The 17071-nt window shown below is 46.3% G+C and overlaps 1 protein-coding gene across 2 annotated transcripts in view; it reads right to left on the reverse strand.

Moving 5' to 3' along the window:
* Positions 1-9714: 9714 nt before the first annotated feature.
* The window catches only part of ctif (CBP80/20-dependent translation initiation factor), a 44005-nt gene continuing 36648 nt past the window's right edge, over positions 9715-17071 (reverse strand). For both annotated transcript variants that reach the window (XM_053862305.1, XM_053862299.1), the window contains 2 exons: positions 12715-12768; positions 9715-12103 (listed from right to left, as the gene is read on the reverse strand). In XM_053862305.1, coding sequence (XP_053718280.1) covers positions 11882-12103; positions 12715-12768 — 276 coding nt within the window. In that variant the 3' untranslated portion in view covers positions 9715-11881. The remainder of the gene's footprint in view (positions 12104-12714; positions 12769-17071) is intronic.

Genomic DNA, 17071 nt, shown 5'->3' on the forward strand with positions numbered 1-17071 from the left:
AGCCCGTCCATGGGGTTTTCTAAAGGGTTTGTCAATAAACCCGATTTGAGATGAGATTTTCCTAATTTGTCTGTTTGAGGTGAGTCTTTATTGTTGCATTGATCAATACAAAGCAAATCAACCGTTTTTTTTTCCAATACAATCATTGGCAAATTAGTGCTTCTTTACTGTAACATTTCAAAAGGCTCTTTGCAAAAATGTCAGTGAATATCATTATCATTTCATATAACTAGTTTTTCCCAATATCCCTCTTTGTCTTTCCACATTTCCCATCAGGGGTTGCCTCCCCCTTCTTAACCTCTCTGGATCAGCCTCTCCAGTCACACCTCATGCCTCCTGCACTGCATCCGCTAACCTCATTGGTTGCCCTCTTATTCTCTTTCACCCCGTAAACTCTCGCCCGGGATCCATTCTTCATCCAAGGCTGTCTCTGCTCCAAGTGATCATCCAGATGAAATCTCTTTTTACCCATGTGGAGGAGGAATAACTGAGAAAGTCTGTGTTGACTGTGGCGAGCGAATCTCAGACGGACACTTTCCAAACATGGCTTTTATAATTTGTGCCCAAGGTCTTGTTCCGCTCAGACGCGGCTCATGTCCGACACTTGCGCCTTTGTGTGTGTTTGTGTTGAATATTCAGAAGCCCGGAGTCATTCTGCCAAGCGAGAAGTGTGGCACACTTGTGTCGACACCAAATAATGTCACTATTGTGGAGCTTTGCGTCGCCAATCTCGGCGGCAGCCCCTGTGTCTCCAGGAGAAACTTGCCGGCGCTTGAATATTGTGATGAATGGTTCCTTTGTCTGCAGGCCTCATGACTGAAGGGCGACCGTGCACACTGGGATACACACAAGTTTTTCATAACAACGCTTTAGTGCATCAAACATGAGCAAATGACTTATGAAATACGACCGGTTGGTCGGAACCGATCCCGGTTGTAAGTTGGATGTTACTTGTATTTGTGAGAGAGGTGGGGGACACCATGGACAGGTCTCGGGAGGAAGTCCGAGCACATACAAACATACTCACGGCAGCAACCACTGGCAACAAGAACAGCTGATGGAATCTTGCGTGAATTCTCTCCCTGTGTTCAAGCTCGTGTGACAAGCTCAGACTCCAGATTAGAGCAGTGCTACATACATACAGGACCTCAACACATCATGATGGCTATCAATGTTCTTATATAGTGCTGTCCTTCATCATCATCATCATCATCGTCATCATCACATACATCATAATGAGATTCCACCCAGGATAAAACATGTATGTAATGAAGAGCGACGCTGTGGTTAAGTGTATGGCTGATCTCATTAAGTGTGTTATTATTGTCATAAAGGAGCAGCAATATACGTGGCTGCATCAGGGAGTCATAAAGATGCTGTAATGGAATTTAAACGTTTCATTAAAAATCTCATCTTCAACAGTGATTTAGAGGAGGAGGTCTGTCAGGTTGACCTATTTCAACTCCCACTGGCAGCTCCATCCAAGTTTATTCTGCCAGCCTTCCGTCTTCAAGCGCTGATCCATTGTACCATGGAAGAACATCTGTTTACCGTTCTCCTAATAGTCACCCATCATGTTAACCCTTTAAGGTTTTATCAATGAAATATTCCACTTTGATATTGCTGGTGTAGCTTGAGAACAGTTAGAGATGAAGGCGTACTGTGAATGAGAAACATCTTCAGTGTCACCCTGAGTTTGAGATGCAGGTAAACTCACTCACCGAGTGACTATACTGCATTTTGAAGTCATCAGGCACCAAATATAGTGATTGTTTTTCTTCTTCTTCTATTGACCATGACTGGCTCCAGTATGTGCTTCTTGTGGACTGTCATAGTGAACAGACACTAGAGTTACTGTCGCAGTAGCAGCGCCGCCGTTACTTTCTGTCTCACTGTACAGTATCATCATCATCAAAGTGAGAGCATTATTATTATTATTATTATTATGACAAGTTAACTCTGACTAGAAATATAAGTCAAAATGTAATTTTTACTGGCAGTTTCATGTGCCAAAGTAAATTATAGACACTTGTTTGATTCTGCAGATCTGTTGACGCAGTCAGAGGAACCAACCCTGTAAACAAGCTGAGTGGTGTGATGAGGTGGACGTTGCATGCAATATCAGCGAAGAAGTACAGTACGTGTCCATAGGTTTTGGGAAAGACGCACAAAGTCGAAGTGCGATGCACACAACGAAGGGTCTCATGGTGAAGAATCACATCTTTGTTATTGTGTATAACGCAGCCTCTGTATGCAGACGTGTCCCGTTAGCTACATTTACTGACTGTTTTCTCTTCATATTGAGGTGTAAAACCTTTCCTGTCTCCGCACCGTGGTAGAGTGTCACAGGGGAGGTGCTGGCTCTCCACACCTCTGAGGCTGGAGCGCGCACTCCAGGGTTTGATGTCCTGTTGTGGGCTGGAGCTGGGACAGGGATGAGGCGAGTCTGGGACAGAGCGTTACTTGGTTTATGACTTTGTCACAGCCAAACTGCACAGAAGCGCACATTCAGAGCTGGACACGCACCGGGCACCTCTTCACTTCTGGAGAGACGTCACTCACTCGGCAACCCCTCCCACATGCAGCGGCCACACACATAGAGGAACAGCGCACCTGCAGCAGACACTCTACATTCACTCCTACAAAAGCCTGTTTCAATGCTTGGAACGCATTTATTTCTTTTTCCATTAATTGTAATAGGGAAAATCGATTCAGATTTCGAACAATTCCCTTCTCAAACGGCCGCCTGGAACGGATTGTGGTCGAGAACCGAGGTACCACTGTATGCTCATGTTGACTGTTTAAAGAGAACGCCTGTGCTGCTTTTTAGCCATTTTGCCCCCATTTTTTGCCTGAAGTTGTGAGCAAAAATTTGATTTGTTGACACAGTAAAAGGTCTTTAAGATTGTCCTGGTAATACTGAGATGTAACGTGCAGCTACTCTGTCTTTTGATGTTTTTACTCGACGTAACCCTGCAGAGACTGAGCTTTTTCTCATCCATTGTTACGAAGCAACACAGCCATAAACCAGGCTAACACTTGCATGCACGCTACATGACTAACAATGTGACCCTTGACCGCCCGCTGACTTCAGACAGCACTCGTCGAGGTGTGTGTGTGTGTGTGTGTTGAATCAGAGTGCCCACTGCGACCCCTGGCCCTTGGAGCGTGTGTGACAGGTGAGCTCCAGAGGCGATGTGTGGGACGAGTGTGGGTGGATGTTGAGCAGATTCAGTCACACAGAGTCTGTCAGATTTTGGACGCAGGGAAGCCCGGGATCCCAAAAGGCACCGGGGATGTTTTTGTCATGAGAGTCTGTGGGAGAGGGTCAGACACAAGGCCGCTGGGACACAAAGATGACGGCGAACAAATGAGGAAACACTTGCTTTTGTCAATGATTGATCACATTTTCTTCCTACTGGATGTCAAACCTCAGACACCGCAAATGTATCAGCTCAAGTGGTGAGAGACCAAAATGTCATGTCAGCATCAAATGCGTATGAAGGGCCCACAAGCGGACAAGTCTGCGTGAGGGATCCGAGAGGGTGGAGTGTACAAGGCCCTAACACTGTCTCATCCATGACTTGACAAGAAGAAAGAAGATGAAAAACACATCAGTGTGCAAGTGAATTTGAAGGCATCAGGATTTAAGGGGGCTGACACAAAAATAGCTTTCACATTATAGTGTTAGTGATAAGTCTCCACTCGATGACGAATGAAGGACACGCTTGTCACTTTGGCTGGGAGCTGCTCGTGTGGGCGAGTTGAACACTGGAGCTCTCAACAAGTGATAAGTGGGATCTATTTGAAGACTGGTGGAGAGAGTCTATCGTCAAACGCCGCATCACCAACGCTCCCAGTCAACTTGCTGCCTCAGACAAGAATCCAGCGCAGACAGAAGGCGTGCAGAAGGTGCAGACATGGAATATTTCCTTAAATTCTCTGGCAAAGTTCAAAATATTCCAGAAATGTAGTGGAATTTTCCAGGAGCTTCAACTGTTTTTCAACTTGCTGTGATCCATTAACTTTGTCATGTCAATATCAACGTTGGCTGAGGGAGAGTCAGAACGTCTCAGACTGAGTAAGACCTTGTACAAGGGATCCGCGGGCCGCGTGCCGACTTCTTTCATGTCAGTGTTTACACACACTGTGCTGGGAATACGACTCGCACACTACGCCACCTCACAAATCAAAGAGCCGCCGGCACAGCGGCCAACACAGGAGCTTTGATGCTTCTCCTCTGGCTCACCAGTGAGTGACTCTTTTTAGTTTAGGGCGCGAATGTTGTTCTTGTTCTTTTTATCGTTCATTTTCACCGGAGAACTTTCAGAGTGGACACAGAAGTTGAGGTTGCCTAGCAACAGGGTTGCGCTTATCTCAGCAGGTTGTCACAATGACAGTGACTAGACGGGAGCCCAGCAACGAAGACATCAGGTGTTGCTCCCCGCTGCGCGTCTGCAGACACCTCCATCGACCCGCTGTGTGTGTGTGTGTGTGTGTGTGTTCATTCTGTGCCACTGAGCAGCGAGAGGCTGTGCTGACACTAAATGTGCTCGTTTCCCTCTTTAATGATAGTGTGTGTGTGTGTGTGTGTATGTGTGAGTGTTGGTTTCTGCTTGACTGGTCGGTCACCGAGTGCAGCTCACAGCAGTAGCTTCGCTCAAAGACACACTTCTGGGTGGCTGATCTGGCCAGGCCAAGAAGTGACGCACACACTCGCTGACACGTTTTGGTGATGAGTGCAACCATGGATTTGTTCTTGAAGCTGAAGTCGGCCGTGTCAGCGGTGCACGCTTCCTGGTCGTTTTCTCTCTGGCTCACCTTCGCTCGCGCCTTCTCTCCCCGTGTGAGGATCCATCTGTTGACATTGGCAGCGTGTATGTTGCTGTTGGCAGCGGCAAAGTGAAAATAGCCGACCGCAGCACGCTTCTCAGCCGGGCCACTACAAGGACACACATGCTGGTGAATACAAAGATGTCATGTCTGCGCCCCGAAAAACTGAGCCACTTGGAGACCTGTCAGGCGGTCTTCTCTTCTTCGGCCAAGAGGTGTTGGTGCCCACTGATGTGCTGGAACTCTCTGTCATAACCTCACTCCGGTTTGGAAGATTGTTTTGTGGCTAAAGTAAAAGTGCTTTTACCTTGCTCCCGTGGGGCGCCAGAACCATTCCATTGGCCCCGATTGCAAAAATGACCGCAATCGATGTGAAAACATGTCGTTTCAAATGAAAGCGCTGCTTCAAACTTCTTCTTCTCTCGCACCAACAAAGCACATGTTCATGCCCACGCTGGCAGCCCATCTGCTTCTTTGAAAAAAAAAAAAGTCTGATTAAGCAGAATTACCATGATTTGAACCCTCAACATTTCTCACCATTCTCAGCCCCCTGATCTGATCATTGGCTAATTTGCTGACTCAGCAGCTCGCCGGGCCACTAAAACACTTCATTCAGGAAGTGAGCAGGTCATGATATCACTTCCTCACAGCCAGTTCAGGAAGCAGGAATTTGGCTTTCCACTTTCCGCTGTGGTCAAGTGCAAGCTAACTTACACTAAAACGCCTCTGATAAATCGGCTGAAAGAATGCTGAATCAGCTGCCCAACATCCTGGCGACCAAAATGCCACGTCGGGAAACTGATGTTTAATGAAGAACCACCGTTTTCCGTCCTTCTTTGCTGCGACAAATGAAACCATTGTAGTACCTCAGTTGAGCCACCAGGAGAGGAGAAGACAGGAGGCAGAGCTGGAGGTAGCAGAGATGAAGATGTTGAGCTTCTCTCTGGGAGTGAGCAAGATGGATAGGATCAGGACGCAGTAGATCAGAGGGACAGCACATGTGGTCAGGTGTTCAGGAGATAAAGTCAGAGAGGCTAGAGTCTAGCCTCTCTGACTGCTAGACTGAGATGGTTTGGACATGTACAGAGGAGCGATAGCCAGTACATTGGTAGGAAGATGTTGAGGTTGGAACTGCCAGGCAGAAGGTGGAGAGGAAGGCCAAAGAGGAGATTTATGGAGGTGGTGAAGGAGGACACGAGGTTTGTAGGTTTGAGAGAAGAGGAAGCAGAGGACAGAGTGAGATGGAGAAGGATGATTCGCTGTGGCGACACCTGAAGGGAGAAGCCGAAAGAGAGAGAAGAAGAGTCGAGCCTCCAGGCGGGGACAGTGCTGAGTGCTGTATCCACCCCGGTCGGACCGAGCGAAGGCTATTAGGACTGTGATGTGAAATAGTACTTGCAGAAACCAGCAGTTGACAGAAGTCGTGCGACAGCCGCTAGCCAACCTTGCTAAGTTAGGTCGAGGTTTGGAGTCAACATGGGACATTTCTGCATGGTGCTTCTTATACGCACTTCTCCTGCTAATACAGGTTTCTTCGGACACTCTGGTTTCCTCCTAACATTCAAAAACACACAGAAGTGAATTGATGACTGAAAAGTGTCTGTATGTTTATATGAGTCAAGTGATGGACAGGTGATCCGGACAGGTGGTCCTCACCTGTTGCTTGCTGGAAGAGGCTCCAGCCCAAAACCTTAACCCTTTCTCAATTAAAAGTCACTTTCAATATAACTTGTGTTTTAAGATGCAGCCTTTTCTTGAAGGGTGATTCTGAAAATCAATTGCAAACATCGAGGAGCCAAATAAAAACAAGAGGCATCAATAAAAGGGAAGAAAGAAAAGAGCCGTTGACGATCACATGTCTGACACCAAATGCGGTCGAGTTTTTGGAGGAGTGGAATGTAGCGCAGAGCCGTTTGTGCTGAAGAGACGAGGTCAAGGGAGCGAAGTGAAACTACTTCTGCGCTCTCCGTTATTGATTCCTCACGCAGAGGCGAGATCTGCAGCATCTGGGGAAGCTTCTCTCTCGCTCTCCTCTTTGACTATTCTGCTCCTCGTCCGAACAAACAGAATAGATTTTTGTAGAACTTTGGGCCTGTTTGCTTGTGGAGCGATCAAACGCAGCAGAGGAACGATCTGAAAACAAGACCGAGCTTAAAAAATTCATCGCATGAGACCTCAAACGGAGAAGATTGAAGGTTAGTCGTGCTGGCAGGAGAGGACATTGTTTGAGTTAAGGAGTTTTCTAGCTCGACTGAGGAGTTAGTGCTCATGGTTCTCAAGCAGCTGAGGTTATTCGCCACCTGTTGACAGACCTTCACTTATAACCATATAGTTTGAGCTGTATCCCTTCATCCTCTCACTCCAGCTGCCCATCTCCATTTCCATGTCACCACTCAGCATCTATTCACTCCAGCATGTGTTGTATTTACGCCCGCAGACAAACGTGTCGTACTGCGAACCGCTGAAATGTGAGACGCAGTTTTCCAGCAGCTTCAGGCTTTGTGCCGGCTAACAAGACATTGTTCCTCCCGCTGGATACGGCACAGCGAGATAAATTAATGCTGAAGCTAATTGGCAGTCAGGTCAGCCATGTTTATTCCTCTATAGGAGCCTATAGGCATCATGTGATTTAGCAATGTTTTACAGTCACTTTTCAAAGCAGAACGTGTTGGTGGAATATCATGTGTGAGGTAATTCGATGGGAGCCAGTCAGTGAAGCACTGTGAGAGCAAACCTGTTTGTGAAAGATGAAAATACATATATCATACCACCACTTCACTTAGGGTCGAGGGGGCAGCTGTTCAAGCTGCATCGGGAAATACAGAGGGTTCCTTCTGGTGCCTCGCAAGTGTGGAAGAGTTCTGCTCCGAGCCTTTCCAAGACGACCGAACTCCTCAGCCTGTGGTTCTGAATGAATCCAGACCCGCAGCAGATAAACACAATTGATGTTCTTATGAAAGCTGTGACTGCCCTGTGAGAGGAGGGACACACATGGGAGAGCTCAATGGAGAGATTTGTCGCCAGTGACAGCAGAATTGGCGGCGTCCACTCTTTACACAAAACAGGGGAGCATGGAGTGTGTCCTGCAAAAGCTCACCCACTGTTCCATGACCACGTGAGGCAGGACAGTTGGATGGAACCTCCTCTGAAGTGGCCCAGAATAGACCTATTGAGGGAGGCTCCATTGTCGGAGAAGCTCCCTCTACTATTGTTAACACTCAAACCGCTCATTGTGTCCAAGCGTTTGACTCTGTTTAGTGTGTTAGTATTCAGACATGATAGATTAATGAGTGCAGAAGGTGCGCTGTAGAGTGTGGTACGCAGGTCCTCAGCAGGAAGGCCGACTCAGCAATGAGGTCTCCCGCCGGGACGCCTGATGACGGGGAGCCCCAGGCATGTGTCCTGGCCCACCAAAGGCAAAAGCATTGTCCAAGGGCGTGCTGCTGCTTGTTATTAAAATTCAGAAGTGTGGTCCGTTTAATGTGTGACGGTGTGAAGGCCCTCATGGAAATGAGCAAAGCAGCGTGTGTGTCGTAGATCTAACGGCAAACCGAGGTGACAGGATTTGTTCCGCAGTTTATCTGGTCAAGACAGAGGAAGCCAAGTGTGAGCCTTTTGTGTTTCTGTTGAATATTGCGCACACAGGGCGCCGGAGGCGTGAGTGTTCGTTTGTGGCGTCACCTGGATATAGTTTGTACGGGTGTTGTATAGAAAACTGTGTTCAGGGGGGCAATACTTACAAAGGCTGAGAGGCAGATGATGTTCTGGTGAATGCGGTCAAATAAATCATTGTTTAAGAACAGTGCTCACACAAACATACTGCTTTTATTGGGTAGTTGCTATTATCATGATCATAAAAGTACTTTTTGTCTGCTTCTGTGGACACCAGCTGGAAATCTGAAGCTGAAATCTGATGTGGTCAATTCAAGTAGCTCGGGCTATTGTTAAGGAGGGAGACACTGTCGTGGAGAAGACAGAGCTGAGCCAAAAGGTCTCAGCACACCTGCTTGATCCTGGACTACAGACAAGGTTAGTTTAGTATTTTGCCCAAACGTACATTTTAATGATCAATGTGTACGCGGTATGTTCTTCGTTTGAATGCTAAGATGCAGTATATTTATTGAGCTTCGTAGCAGGAAAGGCAGCGAGAAACGCGGACATAGGAGAAATCTGAATCATTTAACAAGTAAAAGAACAATAGAATATACAAGTGATTTGAGTAACACATTTTAGATTTTAAACATTGTTGAATCAGAACACTAAACCGCGCGCACTGCTGCGAGTCCTGTACTTTTCAGCAAAACACCGGCCGCACTCTCACACCACACTGACGATTCGTAGTTCAGTGTTGAATATAATATATATAAACACCGATGTCTCATATCGATCGATTTGTTTATGCTATTCAGTGCCAATAATTAGCACGCAAGCTTTATTTGAGCATGTGCTGTGTCATGTCCTTATTTGTTGCTAGAGCGTTACAGCGCCTCTACAGCCTTGCCATGTGTACTACATCATTTCCCATAGTTTTAGCGGATCCATGCGACAGAAACATTTTTAGAGAGCACTGTTCTGAAACCGGCACAGAGTGTCTTTGGTAAGTGTGGGTCGCCTAAGCTTTGTGTAGTGACTGTAAGAAGACGAAGGTGCTGAAATGTCTTTTCTTTGTGATGAGTTAGGTCACCGAGGCGAATAGAGCTTCTGCTCTTCAACATTATAAGAAGTCAGTTCAGAAGGCTGTGGAGTCCAGATGAATTAAACGGTGTAAGGCTTAACTTCAGCTGCTGCCCCCTGCAGCCTGATCACGGTTGGAGGAAATAAAGTGATACATAAAACAGTTGAAACTTCGCATGCTCTGTGGTTACCAGTGGAAAAAAGAGACACACACCACAGCTTCTTCTTCTTCTTTACATCATCTTCTTCCTGTTTTTATTTCATTTTTCTGATGCATTAGAAAAACAAACAAGCACACAGGTTACTCCTGACTGCAGCCTTTTTCAATATCCATGAGCAGATGCAAATGAAGGTGCGTTACGACGTCGGGCGAGTCACGTGACCCGAGCCGAAAGGTCTAAGGGCACCCACGTGGGATGGGGAGGTCTTGTGCCTCAGACATGGCAGAGGGGGAGGGCTGGGCTCCCCACCTGCCTCTCTTTGCATAACAAGAAGTGACTGATGGGTATGTTCTCCACCGGACGGACCCTCGCCAGCAAGTTGGGCTTCACGTCAGCGTCCTCACCCACCCAGCACAAACGTTATATTCCTAGATAAATGCGCTAAACATAATTTAAATAAAACCAAATCAAAAGAAAAATCTCCATCGACATCTCCCACTCACTCTTAATTCTTGATGCAAGACAGAGGAAATATTACAAAAGAGATAACTGAGATTTAACAGTAATGGCTGCACCCACACGGCTCTTTTAGTACTTTCTGAAATTTTGTGACTATATATATATAACATATATAATATATATATATATATATATATATATATATATATATATATATATAAAATATCAACCGCTAGTTTGTAGGGTGTTTTACTCTGGACGCAAAATTCATGATGGGAATGTGAACAATGTGACGGTTTTTCAGTGAAAACTGCAGCAGTGTGGACGCAGCCGGTAAATTCAAATGTAGTGACAACTTCATGTGACGGTTATCATCAGCTCCTAAAATTCTTTTCAAACATTGGTAAATACACTTGACGCAGGTTAAATACAGAGCCCAATATTCAATATTACACGTTAGCTGGAATAAAGTCACATGACTAGCTAGAGCGCTGGTACATTAAGAGTTTCGCAGACACATACACAGGTTAATAGTCTTGGAAAAAAAAAAAGCCAAAACAAAATTAGATTATTTCGCAGCACAGAACGGCGACCACAGAAGCATTTTGTCCGTTTTTTTCCACCGTCGCCCATCAACAGAACGTTATAAATAACTCCTCAAGATGCCCAAAATCAGAGCCCCTAAAAGAAAGTTTAATTGTCAAGGCCACTAAGTCCGTTAAAATATCCTAAAACTTGAAATCCACTAGCGCAGATTTTAACGAAGCTCCATGTTTCAATAAAACAGTGCAAACGAACCCAACATGTGCAACAAAGCTACGACGCAGCTACACGTGAAAACAAGACGTCGGGACAGAAATACAGAGGCCGACAGACGTGGACGTGCACACTGAGACATTCCCCTGTACGACCAAAACAAAAGAATTAGTCTGCCTTTTTAATGTCGCCCTGACCCCCCCACAATAACCGCTGCACGGCTCCCCCCACCCCGCCTCAATCAATCCCGGCTTGGGTGCAGGACGCCGGTTGCCGGAGGGGTGTGTACTCTCAGAAGGGCTCAGGCGGCCATCTGCCACCCCTTTGCAGCCAGTCTGATCCTGGACCCAGCCTGGCGCAGCAGGCTGGCTGTCTCATCCCCACAAAAAGGCTTCCTGCTAGGGGGCTGTGATGGCGGAGACAAAGGTGGGGAGGTGCTGTGGGAGTCCCCACAGCGAGACCCTTTGACCTGGTCTCTGGCCCGGTGGGGCAGACGGCCCAGACAGACAGCGCTGTGTCTGCTCCTGCCTCCTCTCCTCTCTTTTATCAGCTCCTCAGACCCCAGGGGCTGGTGGAGAGAGACAGAGGAGAGTGGGGGAAAGAGACAGCGAGACGGGGGAGGGTGGTGGGCAAATGAACACAATGAAGAGACTGACACGGACTACCCCGACGCCACCCCCAAACCATTCATCTTTGGGATCTCTCTATTCCCAACGGACAGGCCGCTGCCCTCTCCTCTATCCCCAACATGACCCCTCTCTCATCTGCACCCCCTTTTATCCTGGCAGCAGTCAGGACAGGCCCTCCCGGACTCACTGGCGCCCCCTCTCACATGGCGCTAGCGTTTTCCCAAATGTGTCAATGTGCTTTCATAGCTTGCGTGCCGCGCGTCAGCTCCGATTGTGCATAACTTCTCATCTCAGAACAAAAAGACGGCAATAGTTCCAGGTCACAGTCTCCCACAGCCTCTTCTTTTCCCACCAGCGGTGGCATGGCACCTAAGCGGTGGTGGTGAGCTTTTGGATGGTACGGTTGTAGTATTGCGTGGTGAGGGCCTCCAGGGGGCTCCAGCGGTGAGCGTGCAGTTCGATGACCTCCATGAGCAGCGAGCGGGTCAGCTGAGACTCGGCCGGACAGAGCATCTTGTCTCTGACTGCTGCCAGTAGCTCAGTCATCATCTCCGGCAGCTGCTCCTCCAGAAGTCGCCCTGTGCTCTGCAACTATAGAAGTGGCCAGGGGTCAGCGGGAGTTCACCGTCCAGGGCCAGACCGCGTCTGACACCTTGTCACCACAAAGACAATTGGCAGCCGTTCACTCTTGGTCAGAAGAGCTTGTTGCTGTCGATTGTGTCTGATACTCAGACCGTCTCTGCTCATCATTATCTCCGTTACCACAAACCTAAATTATGAGGAAGTTTAACATGACATCAGGAACAGTGTGATCCATCTCTCGGCCCTTCATTGTGCATCTTCACTCTAATTCAAAACATTTATTTACACTCTTCCAATCATCTACCCTTTCACACTATCCCTCTCGTCCAGGATGGATTCTTCTTCACAACAACCTTGGCACATCCATCCATCCATCCATCCATCCATCCATCCATCCATCCATCCATCCATCCATCCATCCATCCATCCATCCATCCATCCATCCATCCATCCATCCATCCATCCATCCATCCATCCATCCATCCATCCATCCATCCTGGACAACCACTATTCCAGCCATCCTTTTTGATACTGTTCCACCAACCATCTCTCTTTTGCACATTATCCTTCCATCAGTGTTCACCAGTCAGTGTGTGCGATGTCGAGTGTGCAGCTCTTACCTCCAAAGAACAGCAGAGAACGGCATCCTCTTTGACGTCCGTGGACCCCAACAGCTAAAAGAGACACACAACAACACAGGTCAGGAAAAGCGCAGTCTAACCTTGAATGTAAGTCTCAACACATCTCTGTGTAGGGGAGCCTGCAAGCTCTGCAGGGTTGAAACGTTAAACAGGAGGCGCATCAGGTGAAAGCATTAAAACCTGTGCTTCATCTATAAAATACAAAACCTTTTATTCCAAGATCACATCAAACATTCAGCATTGCTGAGCTCCATGAGAAGTTTCAATGCTAACAGCACTATCTACTGATCAAAACCAGAGTCAGACAATTTCTTCTGACTGAGACAACTGGGTATGATGTTCCTGATGATCATGTGTCTCCAGTTACAATGTATCAAAAAGCCATCAAATCTTAACCTTTTGGAACACACAACGTGACACATCCAACTGAAGGTGCTGTTGATTTGACATGAAGCACCTGGACGGATCATGTCGACAGGCTGGGATGAGAAGATGGAACAAGAAAAGACTAAATCAGAAAGTAAATATTTCTTCTCACATTCACAACCAGGCCGGCCTTTTATCCCAGCATGCTCAGAAACTAATCCCAAAACCAACAGTGGAGATGGTAAACACGCACTTGGGATTTATGTCTCCACTGGTCCGGTTTAAACAGATGGAATCTCAAGCGCAGCTCTGACTTTCAGTAAAGTGTAAAGAGACAAACGTACTTCAAAAGCTGAAAATAATGCAAGTGTGGAGTTCAGCGCCATTAAGAAGAGAATAAGGCGATAAACTTCAACCCTGTAGAGATGCTGCAGAGCCGAACACCATGAAAACCGTGTCTAGATTCATCGTTTTGTCGGTAATTTGTAACGTTGTGAAACCTTCCAACAACAAAGGACAAACACACACATGACACAAGGCAAAAACCAAAGATCAGAACACCTTCAGGGAACTCCTGTCTGATACGGCCTTTCGCGTTCTAGCCGAGTGAGCTTCCCGTCTTGGTGCTGGGAGCTTAATGTTATTCCCGCGCTCACTGAGGCCCGGCACGTCACCTCCTCTGAATGCTGAGATGAGCTCGGTGACAGTGTTTGATATAGGAGCACGAGTCACTCCTGGAGCTTAAAAACGAATGGGATTATCTCATAATGAGTTCTCTTGGGAGCCCACAGTGAAGTTTTGCTCGATACGTTTACAATGATCTTCTCAGCAGTCGTCTACACCACTTCTGCAATACATCGCCAGTTCCTTTTTTTCTCTTCCCTGCGAAGGTTCTTCTTATTCATGTCTCTCTTCTCTTATATTCAACTTTACATTTTTACATAGTATCACAAAATCATTGGATAAAAAATTCACGACCCTGTTATGAAACATAAAAACTGCCAGTGAGAAGTTGACACTGGGAAACCTCCCGCTTCATTTCTGTTCCACTTCAGTCACACAAACCAAATCTGACCAGAAACATGAAGAAGAACAGAAAGTGGGACAGCTGCCACTGTTCCCCAGTGCTGAACGGATGAAAGACTCAAAACATGACAATATGACTGAATGAGCGCAACTAACAAAAAAAAAAAAAGTGGAGCAATTGATGTTCACTTTGAGTATCTTCCAGACGATCTGCTCCACTCCACAGATCAGACAGGCGCTCTTTCATGCACAGCTATTGCTTTTTTTTAACGGAACTAAAGTGTTGAGGATTCATCAGCACTGAGAGGCAAGCGTGTTCTATCTGTGTACAACATGTGGGGGGCACTCAAAGAATCATGATCTACTTCAAGTTCCATTTGCTTTCCAATAGTTGCATAGCAACAGCATTTCTGGGGTCAACACTCCTCTGAGCTTCATTAAACACGGTTCTCTCACCATCACATTAGCAGTGATGTCGACTGAAGGCGTGGAGAAGCGAACAAGTTGGTTTTTCTTTTATGGTGCTGGGAAAAAGCTGCACAGCGAGACAAACGTGTTATCGGAGTGACTGATCGCAAGTGGTCACATGACTGGAACTCCAAGTACTGGAGGAAACAGAAAGCTAACTCGGAATTGCTTGATCCTAAAAAGTACGATTCATAGTCAAATAAACCAAGAGAGGACAGCTACAGAGTGGAGGGAGAAAGACATGATTAATGAAAAGGGAGGAGAAGTTTGAGAGATGGTGGTAGTGAAGAAGTGGAAAAAGTTAGGGAGGCAAATCCATTTCAAGGATAACTGAATGCTAGAATGAAGAATACCAGGAACAAAGGATGTACTGCAGGCCATAAACATAGGAGGATGAGTTTGAAGACATAAAGAAATGGAAAAAACAAAAAAGAAGAAGAAGACAGGGAGAGGGATGATGAAAAAAGACAAAGATGGACTGAATGAATCAAAATGAACCAAATGAAGAATTTGAATGTGAATCAAGGAAGACGTAAGACAGAAATGAAAAAGGAGACAATATATCAAGGAAAATAATGATGATCAGATAAGAAAGCAATTCAGCCACAAATTAAAAGAAGTAGCGGAGATGAACAGATGAGAAAAGCATGAATGAACCCAAGAACATCCGAGGAGGTTTACTGACAGATGGGGAACTGGATTCAATTGATTTATCAGTTTACTTTATTATGAATCAATGAACAGTTGAAGAAAGAGAAGAGAAGACGGAGTGAAGCACCTTTTATACAAAGCAGGAGTTTTTCAGCAGCAAGTACATGATCAGTAGCTTAGTGTTCGAGAATAGCAGGTGAAAAGAAGAATAGAAGGAAGATGATGAACAGAGGGACGAGGAGAAGTCCAAGGAGGAGTGTCATAACTGGTGAACTGCCGGATCACTTCCAGCCACTACCTGTCAAAAACATGTCAGAGACAGAAGAAGCAGCGTGCTGGAAGTGCTGCCAATCAAACATAATGAGTTGACCTAGGACCTCGAATCTCTGACTCAGTACAAACGATATTCCGAGTCTGAGGTGAGATCCCCACTCCCATTATTCCATAAGGTCCTCTCTTCAACCTGGATCAGTTCAAATCTGTTGCAGTGTTCTGCAGCTTCTAATTTTGCCACTGCGGTTACCACGGCAACATGTCGGAACATGGAAACAAAAAATCCTGCTTCTTAAAATCTAGTAAAGTGAAAGACGCAAGAAACGGACGTCAAGATCGCAACATTTCATACGTGCATGAAATAAGACGTGAGACACAAACAAATGCATCTTTGAACACGGACTTTTGTGACAAAAAAAAAAGTAAAAAATCTTGTGTCTACATAAGTGCCCACTCACAGATGACGGATGTTATCTTTCTGACTATAGTGTGGTCACTTCTATGGCTTCTCATCGCAGCTATAAACTTTAGCTAGATCAGCACTAACTGTAGGACTGGTGAACCGCCCACATCAGGGGGCTCAAAATTTTGCAGACCGCTACTCGACATCAAAGACCCACGCTTGCGAGTAGCGAGTAGCTGGGATCGCTCGCGTGTGGTGCACATTTCTGTATCTACACAGTAAACAAATCACCCATCATATAGTTATTAAATAACTTGATGTTGTTGTCCTTATGGAAGCCATTAAAAGAAAACAATATACAGCATATCTTAACAAGTCACCTTTGGCCCCCAAGTTTGTTTCTTTCTAACGAGGGCAAACGTGCGGGCGGTTGAAGGCGGTCAGAGCCGAGAAACACAAGATCAATTGCATCTGTTGTGAGATAATTACACAACTTACATGAGACCAGGTCAAAATTACGTCAATGAACCGAAGTAGTGAGACAGGCTCCGCATCAGACTGGGCGCAGAGATTTTTCTGCTCTATTTGTGCACGTGTCTGTGAAGGTGTGGATGAGCGACGTTGAGAATAATTTCCGCTGTCATCGTCTGACTTTGACACGTCCCTTTCCTTTGTCTCTCCAGCCGTCATGCGAGAAGTAAACTTCCTCTGCAGTAACTGTCAATCTTGCCACAGTCTCCGCCACTTCCTTTCACCTCTGCCCCCCAACCCCATGCTTCGCTCGCTTCTCCACGTTCCACTTGCCGTTAACCACAGCGTGTATAACTATGGGGACTCAGCAGTTTCCATGGTGATGTAGAACCTACTAGTGAGAGCGCAGCCCGCTGAAAAGTACTTTACCTGGGTCTCGCGTTTCCAGGAACAGCGCCTCCGGACCGCAAACCCAAGTCGTGCGGTGTCAAGTGTCTAGACTAGTTCTGACTAAAAACAGGAACCTTTGGTTTGGTGAGCAAAACAGCAGAGGAAACGCAACTTCATGGAATCACTTGACATGACGACAAGTGTCCTGTTGGTTGGCTAAATGAGCATGAAAATGATGCAATGGAGTTTAAACAGTGAATATGAAAAAGGAAAAAGGCAACGGTCAGA

This window comes from Synchiropus splendidus, chromosome 1, assembly GCF_027744825.2.
Source record: "Synchiropus splendidus isolate RoL2022-P1 chromosome 1, RoL_Sspl_1.0, whole genome shotgun sequence".
NCBI classification, from domain to species: domain Eukaryota; kingdom Metazoa; phylum Chordata; class Actinopteri; order Syngnathiformes; family Callionymidae; genus Synchiropus; species Synchiropus splendidus.